Source organism: Mastacembelus armatus, chromosome 10 (assembly GCF_900324485.2).
Source record: "Mastacembelus armatus chromosome 10, fMasArm1.2, whole genome shotgun sequence".
Lineage (NCBI taxonomy): Eukaryota > Metazoa > Chordata > Actinopteri > Synbranchiformes > Mastacembelidae > Mastacembelus > Mastacembelus armatus.
In genome coordinates, this window is record NC_046642.1 from 12,592,374 (window position 1) to 12,605,235 (window position 12,862).

Here is a 12,862-nt window from a genome sequence, read left to right on the forward strand (position 1 = left end):
TTCAGTTTAAGGAAAAGTTTTGTTTAGGTCTGTAAAAAATAAAATAAAAAACAAAAAACCCCGCAAAATTAATCAAAAAACTACTAAATAACCGAAACGGGAATCACGAGCAAATGAGCGATTTCATTAATTATGAAGTATCGCTAATTTACTGGACTGAAAAATCATTTAACAATACGCTTGAATGTTATTTTGATTGAACTTTATAAAGAAGGTAAAACTAACCTCTATAGGAGAGTCTGGTTCATCCAGGATGCTCTTTTCACTCTGTATCCGCTGCATCGTCCCTGTTGAACTGGGGTCCACGATCAGCACGTTCTGACTACCGGCTCTGCCGAACTTACAGTCACTCTTTCTGGAGTCAGTCGTCCTGCACACCTCGTAATTGTACACGTGTTGGAGAGTCCCTGTCCCCAAAGTGTCTGAGTAACGTGGTGGATAATATGGAATCACAGGCAGATTCGACTGATACAGGACGCGAGACTGTCTCCACCTGTAGATTTTCACTGAGATAATAACCACTAAAGACGTGATGAAGAGGAAGGAAACTACAGCCAGAGCCAACACTAAGTAAAAAGTCAGGTTGTCATTGTACTCCTTGTCGTGTGGAAAGTCAGTGAACTCCGACAGCACTTCAGGGAAGCTGTCCGCCACCGCCACGTTAACAATCACTGTGGCTGAACGAGACGGCTGCCCGTTGTCCTCCACTATAACACTCAGTCTTTGTTTGACTGCATCTTTATCAGTCACTTGGCGGACAGTTCTTATTTCTCCATTCTGTAAGCCCACTTCAAACAGCGCCCTGTCTGTGGCTTTCTGCAGTTTATACGAGAGCCAGGCATTCTGTCCAGAGTCCACATCAACAGCCACCACTTTAGTCACCAGATAGCCCACATCTGCTGAACGAGGCACCATTTCAGCCACCACAGAGCCACCGGTCTGGACCGGGTACAGAACCTGAGGCGGGTTGTCGTTCTGGTCCTGGACCAGGATTTTCACTGTCACGTTGCTACTGAGTGGAGGAGAGCCTCCATCCTGCGCTTTGACAGTCAATAAAAGCTGCTTTATCTGTTCATAATCAAATGAGCGCACTGCATGAATAACCCCAGTTTCAGAGTTGATGGACACATAAGAAGAAACAGGGCTGCCACTGACTTGAGTGTCCTCTAAAAAGTACGAAATTCTTGCGTTTTGATTCCAGTCACTATCTCGTGCGCTTACACCAAATATTGACATACCAGGGACATTATTTTCAGTGACATAGGCAGAATAATCCGGTTTAGTAAAGATCGGAGCATTATCATTTACATCGGAAATTTTTAGGTGTAGAGCTGTTTTGGTAGAAAGTGGAGGTGACCCTGAATCCGTTGCAGTTATTGTTATGTTATATTCTGATTTTGTTTCACGATCAAAATAAACATCCGAAAGCAAATTGTAATAATTAGTCAATGAAGACTGGATTTTAAAGGGAAGATTTGAGTCTAATGAGCATATTATCTGGCCGTTCCTTTCAGAATCGGCATCTTTAACATTAAACACCGCTATAGTTGTACCTGGAGGGACATCCTCTGAAATCGGGCTGGTGAAGGACATTATATTTATAACTGGAGCATTATCATTTATGTCAGTGACCTCAATGACAACTTTGCTTGCGTCACTTAAGCCACCCTGGTCTTTCGCAATCACCCTTATCTCGTATTTCTTGTCTTTTTCAAAATCAATATTATCTGCAACACTTATTTTGCCGGTGAAACTGTCAATTTCAAATTGTTCGCCAGACTTTCCCTTTGCGCTGGAAAAAGTATATGTTATCAAACCATTAGACCCACTGTCGGCATCTGATGCATTCACAGTAATTATATAGGTGCCTATGGGTGCATTTTCTATCACAGTAGCAGTGTATAATGATTGATTGAATTTAGGAGGATTGTCATTAGCGTCAAGAACAGTGATCTCTATATTTACTGTACCAGATCGCTGTGGTGTCCCTCCGTCTGTTGCTATCAGCTTCAAAGAGAGGCGTGGGTTCAACTCTCTGTCTAATGGCTTCTGTAAAATCATTACAGGGAATTTTATTCCATCAGCGTTGGACTGCTGCTTCAGAAGGAAATTGTCATTTGGGGATAAAACATAATTTTGCAAACTGTGAATCCCTGCATCTGGGTCATATGCACTTTCTAAATCGAAATGTGATCCAATTGTGGCAGATTCACTAATTTCAAGGTTAATCAAAGTATTTTTAAAAGTTGGCGCATGATCATTTACGTCTAATATTTCTACTGTTACCCTGTGCAGTTCAATTGGATTCTCTAAAATGATTTCAAAGCTAAAGCTGCACGGTGTTATGTCTCCACAAAGCTCTTCTCGGTCGATTTTCTCATTCACGACTAGAATCCCTTTGTCTGTCTTCAGCTCGATGTACTGCTTGTTTTCTCCACTGACTATACGGGCCCGCCCAGAACGGAGCCTTTTCAGATCCAAACCAAGATCCTGTGCTACATTTCCGATAAGAGAGCCTTTCTTCATCTCCTCTGGTACAGAATAACGGATTTGGCCACTCACGCTGGAAATCATGAAAACGCCAAGGAACAGTTGCCATTTCGGTGTCCAATAAAACAGACACTGTCCACATCGCTGCTGGCGTATCCCCATGTCCTTAAGAGCAAAGTCCTAAACGTAACGGTAGATGAAATCCTTCAGACACACACGATGATAAAACCTTTGCTCGAGTTCAACACTGCTGCATTTCTACTTAGCAAAACTGTCCTATTATTATCTAACAAAAAGCCTGTTTCACTGCGGCCGTATTTCCGTCGAACGCCTCGTAAAACACGGTCCTTTATCCTCTCCTCTTTCTCTCCTCTGCCACAGCGGCAACAACACTAGACTCTGTTTGACTGATCAACAGCGTCCCTTACAGTCCAAATATAGAAACAACCAGGGGAGCTGCAGTTTAGTTTAAAAACGCATGGCCATGCAGTGAACTCAGTGAAGCAACAACAACAAAAACTGTTGGTGTTAAAAAATAATGCATGGAATATCTCAGCACAAGACAACACTAAATAACACGGTCCACACACATTACAACCACAGATACAAAGCACTTAAAGGTACTATTTTAACCAAAACAGTCTTCACTGTGGACCTGCTTAGCAATACAGTCGTGTGAAGTTAGAAAGTAATAAATAAAAAGATAAAAAAATATAAATAGCTCTGAAAGAGTACATTTAACAGACCTCTGAAAGATAGTCAGTAAACAGGGCATTTTTGAAAGTTATTTTACCTGTATGTTCATGTTGTTATGCTTTGATACCCAAAGATATTAATAAACCTATGCATGTCTCTGTGTGTGTAATATGAGCATATCACTGCTGAAGAATGTAGATAATGTATTTTTGAAATTCTATTTATTAATAAAACAGCATCAAAGCTATGAAATGTTAGACTGCGATGCTGTCCGTGGTGCTGAAAAGGAAGTTACAGCACTTAACTTTTGGCCACCACTGTAACTAAACATAGGAAGAAGTGAAAGAATATAGACAAATTTGCATTATTTAACTAACCTCTACAGGAGAGTCTGGTTCATCCAGGATGCTCTTTTCATTCTGTATCCGCTGCATCGTCCCTGTTGAACTGGGGTCCATGATCAGCACGTTCTGACTACCGGCTCTGACGAACTTACAGTCACTCTTTCTGGAGTCAGTCGTCCTGCACACCTCGTAATTGTACACGTGTTGGAGAGTCCCTGTCCCCAAAGTGTCTGAGTAACGTGGTGGATAATATGGAATCACTGGCAGATTGGACTGATACAGGACGCGAGACTGTCTCCACCTGTAGATTTTCACTGAGATAATAACCACTAAAGACGTGATGAAGAGGAAGGAAACTACAGCCAGAGCCAACACTAAGTAAAAAGTCAGGTTGTCATTGTACTCCTTGTCGTGTGGAAAGTCAGTGAACTCCGACAGCACTTCAGGGAAGCTGTCCGCCACCGCCACGTTAACAATCACTGTGGCTGAACGAGACGGCTGCCCGTTGTCCTCCACTATAACACTCAGTCTTTGTTTGACTGCATCTTTATCAGTCACTTGGCGGACAGTTCTTATTTCTCCATTCTGTAAGCCCACTTCAAACAGCGCCCTGTCTGTGGCTTTCTGCAGTTTATACGAGAGCCAGGCATTCTGTCCAGAGTCCACATCAACAGCCACCACTTTAGTCACCAGATAGCCCACATCTGCTGAACGAGGCACCATTTCAGCCACCACAGAGCCACCGGTCTGGACCGGGTACAGAACCTGAGGCGGGTTGTCGTTCTGGTCCTGGACCAGGATTTTCACTGTCACGTTGCTACTGAGTGGAGGAGAGCCTCCATCCTGCGCCTTTACTACCAATTCAAGCTGTTTAATTTGTTCATAGTCAAATGAGCGCACTGCATGAATATCCCCAGTTTCAGTGTTTATGGAGACGTAAGAAGAGACTGGGCTACCATTGATCTGTGTTTCTTCCAGAAAGTACGATATTCTAGCGTTCTGATTCCAGTCAATGTCCCGTGCTTTGATAGAAAATATGGACACTCCAGGGGAATTGTTTTCTGTGATGTGAGCAACGTAGACCATGTTATCAAATAACGGGGCATTATCATTCACATCAGCGATTTTCAAATGTAATATTGTTGTACTTGATAAGGATGGCGATCCCGAATCTTTTGCCCATACAGTTATGTTATACTCTGGGACAAGTTCTCTGTCAAACGATGAGTCTGTTACTAATGCATAGTAATTAGTTAGTGTTGATTTTATTTTAAACGGGATATTAGGGTCAGTTGTACAAACAATTTGGCCGTTTTGATCTGAGTCTGCGTCACTCACATGAATTATTGCCACGGTGGTACCCGAGGCAGAATCCTCCGGCACAGGGCTGGAAAATGACATCACATTAATGACAGGTGCATTATCGTTGACGTCTACAATCTCAATTTGCACCTTACTCGAATCTGTCAAACCTCCTTGGTCCATGGCTTCAATCATGATTTCATATTTCTTATCTTTCTCATAATCCACTTTCCCTACAAGTGTTATGGTCCCCGTAATTTCATCTAAATGAAATATGTCAGCCAGCTGCTCATTCATATTTGAGAAACGATATGTAACAAGACCATTTGATCCGCTGTCTGCATCGCTGGCATTTACTGTCGTGATATATGTGCCTTTTAATGCATTTTCCAAGACAGTAGCCCTGTAAAGAGACTGGTTAAAAAGTGGAGGATTATCATTAGCATCGAGCACTGTAATGTCTACATTTACTGTACCAGATCTAGGCGGGGTTCCGCCGTCAACAGCGATGAGCTTCATTGATATTCTTGGCTCGCTTTCTCTGTCTAATGTTTTTTGCAAGATCATCTCCGCATATTTTCTGCCATCTGGACTTGAGTGTTGCTTTAAACCGAATATATCATTGGTAGTTAGTATGTACTTCTGAAGGCCATTGCTGCCAACATCTGCGTCTTCGGCACTGGCTAACAAAAAGCGCGATCCCAGTGTGGCTGATTCGCTTATTTCAAATTTAATTTCTTCTTTTCTAAATGTTGGAGAATTGTCATTTATGTCAAGTATTTCTACTGTTATTCGATGCAGCTCCATAGGATTTTCTAAAATCACTTCTAAGCTGAAGCTGCAGGGTGTTACGTCTCCACAAAGCTGCTCTCGGTCTATTCTCTCGTTCACAACTAAAATGCCTTTGTCTGTTTTCAGCTCGGTGTACTGTTTGCTTTGTCTTGTCACGATACGAGCACGGCCAGACCGCAGCCTTTGCACATCCAAACCAAGGTCTTGAGCTATGTTCCCAATAAGTGACCCCTTTTTCAGCTCCTCTGGGATCGTATACCTGATTTGACCGCACACGATGTGACTGAGACACAACAGGAACGGCAGGATAAACCATACTGACCTGCAATACAAACGCCATTTTATGGAGGAGGGAGGATATTTTCCAAACGCCATTGCAGAAACAAGAAAAGCCAACACAGTCTCGTAAACGACCCGCAAAAAAACTAAATCAGTTCAATCAAATAATCCACTGACATCAAAATATCCTCGCTGCGAATGAATTTGTGGCCGTAGTCCTGCTTGTGAAGCGCACAGTGGTTTTTCTCCTTGCTAAACATAAGTTGAGGGCACTGCCTTCTGCTAATCAACACAACATTTGTTTCACTGACCAATAGCGTCCCTTACTGTCCAAAGCAAGAACATCATGAACATAGAGGGAAAAAAAAACACTATTGAGGTGTACAAGACCTAGAATTGTAAATCACAAAAGAAACATAAAAACTATAAGTGTATTTTTCCCCACTTTGGTGTCTGTTTTAACAAAGGTAGTGTCATACCTGTAATTTTAAGGAGTATATTTAGAGTTCGGATGGCAATACCAGACGTAAACAAAGATTAAAATTAGTCCTTTAACCGTTCCAGCACCACGGACAGCGATACCAATGATACTAAGCGTTATGCATAAAAAGACTTTAGTAAAACAATGAAAAAATAAACAAACACAAATTGAATATGTTACTCACCAAAGTTGACATCTGAGAACAGTTGTCTGGCAGTTGCTTTTCCACCTGCACTGTATCAGCCCCAGCTCCATCCACACTCACTAAACTTTGACTCATCGGTTGCATGTATTTCATGTCACTCTTTCTGGAGTCAGTCGTCCTGCACACCTCGTAATTGTACACGTGTTGGAGAGTCCCTGTCCCCAAAGTGTCTGAGTAACGTGGTGGATAATATGGAATCACAGGCAGATTGGACTGATACAGGACGCGAGACTGTCTCCACCTGTAGATTTTCACTGAGATAATAACCACTAAAGACGTGATGAAGAGGAAGGAAACTACAGCCAGAGCCAACACTAAGTAAAAAGTCAGGTTGTCATTGTACTCCTTGTCGTGTGGAAAGTCAGTGAACTCCGACAGCACTTCAGGGAAGCTGTCCGCCACCGCCACGTTAACAATCACTGTGGCTGAACGAGACGGCTGCCCGTTGTCCTCCACTATAACACTCAGTCTTTGTTTGACTGCATCTTTATCAGTCACTTGGCGGACAGTTCTTATTTCTCCATTCTGTAAGCCCACTTCAAACAGCGCCCTGTCTGTGGCTTTCTGCAGTTTATAGGAGAGCCAGGCATTCTGTCCAGAGTCCACATCAACAGCCACCACTTTAGTCACCAGATAGCCCACATCTGCTGAACGAGGCACCATTTCAGCCACCACAGAGCCACCGGTCTGAACCGGGTACAGAACCTGAGGCGGGTTGTCATTCTGGTCTTGAATATTTATTTTGACAGTGGTGTTGCTGCTTAACGGTGGGGAACCCCCATCCTGCCCCTTTACAAAAATGTTAATAGTTTTAATTTGCTCATAGTCAAAGGAACGAACGGCCTGTATAACTCCACTTTCTGCGTTAACAGTTATGTAAGTCGATATCGGGTTACCATTTAACTCAGTATCAATAAGCAGATAAGACACTCGTGCGTTCTGCCCCGAGTCAGAGTCATGTGCTTTCACGGAAAACACTGATAATCCCGGGGAGTTATTCTCCATGATATTAGCCTCATAGTAGTTCTGTTCAAATACCGGGGCATTATCATTGACGTCGGACACTCGAAGTGCTATTGTTTTGTTAGTTGAGAGTTGGGGGCTACCCTCATCCACAGCCGTGAAAGTGATATTGTAGCCAGGATTACGCTCCCTGTCGAGCACGCCGTTTGTTACCAGAGTGTAATAATTCTTTAAAGATGAGTGGATTGTGAAAGGAATATTGCCGTTCACCGAACAGTCTACTTTTCCGTTTTTGCCTGAATCTAGATCTTTAACGTTTATGATCGCTACAGTAGTTCCACTTGGAGAGTCCTCAGCGATGACATTTGAAAATGAGGTTAGTGTTATTACAGGTGCATTGTCATTTACATCAATCACCTCAATAATGACGTTTGCTGATGTGCTTTGTCCCCCTTGATCTTTTGCCTGCACACCAATCTCATAAATTTTATTCTCTTCATAATCAATCATAGCATTTACAGTTAGATCGCCGCTGTTTTCATCCAGATGGAACAGCTCAGCAACACTGCTAGACATGCGATTAAAATGATATGTAACACGGCCATTCATTCCTTCATCTGCATCTGTTGCGCTCAATGTCACCACTAAGGTTCCTTTGGGAACATTTTCTTTAACTGATGCTTTGAAAACAGATTGGCTAAATACGGGGGCATTGTCATTTGTGTCTCGGACAGTCACATGTATTTTTAGCGTCCCTGATCGCTGTGGTTCACCTCCGTCTAGAGCAGTTAGAGTGAGGAGCAGCTTTTCCTCTTTCTCTCGATCTAAAGCGTTAGAAAGATACAGCTGTGCGTATTTATGACCATTCGGGCTGGACTGAACCTTAATGTTGAAATGTGTGGTTGGATGTAAGGTATAGCTATGTAAAGCGTTGATACCGACATCGGGGTCGGTGGCACTGACTTGTAATATTTCAGTTCCTGGGAAAGCAGATTCTAATATTTCTAAACGCATTTCTTTCTCATGAAACACAGGTGCATTATCGTTAACATCCAACACCTCCACTACCACGCTATGTAACTGCATTGGATTCATCATGATCATTTCAAAATTCAAGCTACAGGGCGATGTCTGCCCGCAGAGCTGCTCTCTATCTATCCTCTCTCCCACGACCAGATTCCCTTTGTCTTCATCCAGCCTAATGTACTCGCTGTTATCACCGCTAACGATCCGGGCACCGCCTGATCTCAGTATTTTAGCGTCGATACCTAAGTCTTCAGCCACATTTCCTACAAAGGAACCTTTTCTCATTTCCTCTGGGACAGAGTAGCGGATCTGGCAGGATGATGTCTCAATGAGAAAAACAAGGATGAAGGCCTGTACTTGCCATTTGATCGTGAGTTCACTGCTGATGAAATGCATATTCCCGAAGTAATTCATCCAATTCAATGTGAAAAAAGGTGTTGCAAAAACCCTGCCTATAACCCAGTATGGTCCTCCTGCTCGTGTGTTTATAATCCACCGCGGATAAACGAAAAACCCACACTCTAAAAATCAGTGCTGAAGAGAAAGAACGACAGCCCTGAGCTCTGGTTTGCACTATGGTGAGGATTGAAGGTGTAGCTCTATTTCAAGAGCTTTACACGTGCTTTGAAGATCAACAGCGGCCCTTAGAGTCCGATATAAAAATAACATGTGCTCTATTACAATAAGAGAGGGGAAATTCATTTCAGATAGAATTTGTGATTCTTTAGTTAATGTTGCATGTAAAGGATATGTTTAATTCAAGGTAAGGAGTATGTGTTGCATTACATAAGAAAATGGAAAATGCATGATTAAGTATATGACAGGATAAAAAGAAAAACAAAGAAAGTGGTGGTGATACATGCTGTGAATTTGAACATACTAAATTAAAACACTCTTTGTATCACTATATTTTCGTCTCTCAATTACAAATATGCTGAAAAGAGAAAGTGTACAAGTTTCCTAATTACAAAAAAAATTAAATGTACGCAGTACAGTCAACATTGCAAGCTGGCAACAATCAGAATATGCATTTCCATTTCTTAGTAATTACAATTTCCGTCACAGAGAGAAGCTGCTCATAACCAGCGATACAGAAGATAATCCCTGAGCAGGTAATGAAATACGCAATGCAATCTAAATTTATGCTATATTGTAGGAATTGCAAAAATATGAGGGATGAATTAACCCACCTCTACAGGAGAGTCTGGTTCATCCAGGATACTCTTTTCACTCTGTATCCGCTGCATCGTCCCTGTTGAACTGGGGTCCATGATCAGCACGTTCTGACTACCGGCTCTGCCGAACTTACAGTCACTCTTTCTGGAGTCAGTCGTCCTGCACACCTCGTAATTGTACACGTGTTGGAGAGTCCCTGTCCCCAAAGTGTCTGAGTAACGTGGTGGATAATATGGAATCACTGGCAGATTGGACTGATACAGGACGCGAGACTGTCTCCACCTGTAGATCTTCACTGAGATAATAACCACTAAAGACGTGATGAAGAGGAAGGAAACTACAGCCAGAGCCAACACTAAGTAAAAAGTCAGGTTGTCATTGTACTCCTTGTCGTGTGGAAAGTCAGTGAACTCCGACAGCACTTCAGGGAAGCTGTCCGCCACCGCCACGTTAACAATCACTGTGGCTGAACGAGACGGCTGCCCGTTGTCCTCCACTATAACACTCAGTCTTTGTTTGACTGCATCTTTATCAGTCACTTGGCGGACAGTTCTTATTTCTCCATTCTGTAAGCCCACTTCAAACAGCGCCCTGTCTGTGGCTTTCTGCAGTTTATACGAGAGCCAGGCATTCTGTCCAGAGTCCACATCAACAGCCACCACTTTAGTCACCAGATAGCCCACATCTGCTGAACGAGGCACCATTTCTGCCACCACAGAGCCACCGGTCTGGACCGGGTACAGAACCTGAGGCGGGTTGTCGTTCTGGTCCTGGACCAGGATTTTCACTGTCACGTTGCTACTGAGTGGAGGAGAGCCTCCATCCTGCGCTTTGATTATTAACATCAGCTGTTTGATTTGCTCATAATCAAATGAGCGCACCGCATATACTACTCCACTCTCTGCATTTATAGAAACATACTCAGAAACTGGAGATCCACCAACATTAGTGTCCTCCAGAATATAAGAAATCCGGGCGTTTTGATTTTCATCAGGGTCTTTAGCCATAACAGTAAGAAGAGAAACGCCTGGAGTGTTATTCTCTAAGATAAACGCGCTGTAAACACTTTGTGAAAACACTGGAGCATTATCGTTCACATCAGAGACCTTTAAATGAAACGTCCTTTTTGTGGACAGAGGAGGGATCCCTGCATCTGTCGCAACAACACTGATGTTATATTCTGAGACGCTTTCACGGTCTAACACAGTATCTGTTACCAGAGTATAGTAATTTCTTAAACTGGATTTGATCTTGAAAGGTGCCTTTTGTTCTATTCTGCAGTTTATTTGTCCGTTGTCACCTGAATCGAGGTCTTTAACATTTATGATGCCAACAGTGGTACCAGGAGGGGAGTCCTCTGACACAGGACTAGTGAATGACATAACGTTAATTGTAGGGGCGTTGTCATTTACATCACTAACTTCAATTATCACTTTACTCGAGTCTGTCAAACCTCCATGATCCTTTGCCTCGATTCTAAGTTCGTACTTTTTGTCTTTTTCATAATCAATTAAACCTGTTATCAAAATAATACCGGTCTGTTTATTAACTGTAAACAAATCACTGAAATCACTACTGAGGTCTGAAAAATAGTATGATACAATACTGTTTGACCCATAATCTGCGTCAGTGGCATTAACAGTAATAACGTAAGTGTCTCTGGGAGCGTTTTCCATTACTGCAGCTTTATACACAGACTGATTAAACACAGGAGCATTATCATTGACATCAAGAACTGTGATGTCGATATTTACTGTACCAGATCTCTGCGGAGTTCCACCGTCTACAGCTATTAGTTTCAGAGACAGATTAGGGTTTGTTTCTCTGTCTAATTGCTTCTGAAGCACCATCTCTGCATATTTCCTCCCATCTGGATCCGAGTTTTGTTTCAAAACAAAATAGTCATTTTCTGTCAAAAAGTATTCTCTGAGTCCATTAGGACCCACATCAGGATCTCCTGCACTCGTCAATGGGAAACGTGTACCAGTGTTGGCAATTTCGCTGATTTCAAATTGTATGTAATTTCTTTTAAACGTTGGTGAATGATCATTTATGTCTGTTATTTCCACTGTAATTTGATGCAGCTCCATAGGATTTTCTAAAATCATCTCTAAACTGAAGCTACAAGGCGTTACGTCTCCACAAAGCTGCTCTCGGTCTATTCTCTCGTTCACCACTAGAATCCCTTTGTCTGTCTTCAGCTCGGTGTACTGAACGTTTTCTCCGGTCACGATTCGGGCACGGCCTGAACGGAGCCTTTTCAGATCCAAACCAAGATCCTGTGCGACATTACCAATGAGAGAGCCCTTCTTCATCTCCTCCGGCACTGAATATCGGATATGTCCACTGACCATATGAATGACATAAAAAAGGAACAAAAGGAGCTTCCAGTTCTGTCCCCAGCCAAAGCGCCATTTTACGCATTGGGTGTAGAGTAATATTCCACAGGCCATAGCGAAAGAAAAAAAAAAATCACAAATGCTCTACAGCGATTTAAGCACAATACTTATAAAAACAGTCACTTTTAAAGATAAAAAGTGACGTGTCTTGTATTTACTGTCGCCTCAAAAACTGAATGGAGAGATCAGTTAAAGCGTCTCAGTTTCCCTCAAATGTCAGCCAACATAATGCACACTATCTCCTTTTCTCTCATAGGCCACGGCAGCAAGGGAGGGGACTGTGTGCTAATGCTTTAATAATTATATTGAATTGACCAACAGCGTCCCTCAGAGTCCAAAATCTGTAACATCATGTCTTCTAAGAATATTATATTACATCTGGAGAGTAGAAAATAAACTAACAATATTTTAATAAGGTAGTAGGGAAATTGTATTATTCTGACATGTAATCTATTCTAATATGCAAATATGCGGATGAAAGCTGTATTGGAATGCAACTCAAACAAACAGTATCACAACAAGTTTTATCACGGTTCAGGAAACAAAGGAAAAGCTGCCCCATGATAAAGAGCAAACAATGGGAGTATTTTTTGATTCTTCATATCAAAAATGAAGTCATGTGCAGTCTGATTATTCAAAATCATGACATAATACACAGTAGGACCCTGGAGATCACTAAACTGAACCAGCACTTTGATAATATTGAAAA

General features: G+C 42.2%; 4 protein-coding genes across 10 annotated transcripts in view; all 4 read right to left on the reverse strand.

The window, feature by feature from the left end:
- LOC113144193 (protocadherin gamma-C5-like) overlaps positions 1–12,862 on the reverse strand; it is a 261,353-nt gene that overhangs the window by 108,430 nt on the left and 140,061 nt on the right. The gene's annotated exons all lie outside the window — the stretch shown is intronic.
- On the reverse strand, positions 24–8,974 carry LOC113144689 (protocadherin gamma-A5-like). Its single transcript, XM_026330915.1, has 3 exons — positions 6,683–8,974; positions 226–345; positions 24–29 (listed from the first exon to the last, which is right to left on the reverse strand). Exons 1-3 carry the CDS (start codon positions 8,972–8,974, stop codon positions 24–26), a joined length of 2,418 nt encoding a protein of 805 aa, XP_026186700.1.
- On the reverse strand, positions 3,555–5,999 carry LOC113144201 (protocadherin gamma-A1-like). Its single transcript, XM_026330069.1, has one exon. The coding sequence runs from the start codon at positions 5,997–5,999 to the stop codon at positions 3,555–3,557; it is 2,445 nt and encodes an 814-aa protein (XP_026185854.1).
- On the reverse strand, positions 9,760–12,108 carry LOC113144691 (protocadherin gamma-A7-like). Its single transcript, XM_026330917.1, has 2 exons — positions 11,832–12,108; positions 9,760–10,544 (listed from the first exon to the last, which is right to left on the reverse strand). The coding sequence occupies exons 1-2, from the start codon at positions 12,106–12,108 to the stop codon at positions 9,760–9,762; spliced, it is 1,062 nt and encodes a 353-aa protein (XP_026186702.1).

Excerpts from the sequence above, each read along its gene's own strand:
- LOC113144201 (XM_026330069.1), bottom strand. The coding sequence starts at position 5,999 with ATGGCGTTTGGAAAATATCCTCCCTCCTCCATAAAATGGCGTTTGTAT.
- LOC113144689 (XM_026330915.1), bottom strand. The coding sequence starts at position 8,974 with ATGCATTTCATCAGCAGTGAACTCACGATCAAATGGCAAGTACAGGCC. Across the intron at positions 346-6,682 it reads CTGACTCCAGAAAGAGTGAC|TGTAAGTTCGGCAGAGCCGG; the intron begins ATGAAATACATG and ends AGAAAGAGTGAC.
- LOC113144691 (XM_026330917.1), bottom strand. The coding sequence starts at position 12,108 with ATGGTCAGTGGACATATCCGATATTCAGTGCCGGAGGAGATGAAGAAG. Across the intron at positions 10,545-11,831 it reads AAATCCTATGGAGCTGCATC|CAGTGAAAATCCTGGTCCAG; the intron begins AAATTACAGTGG and ends GTAGCAACGTGA.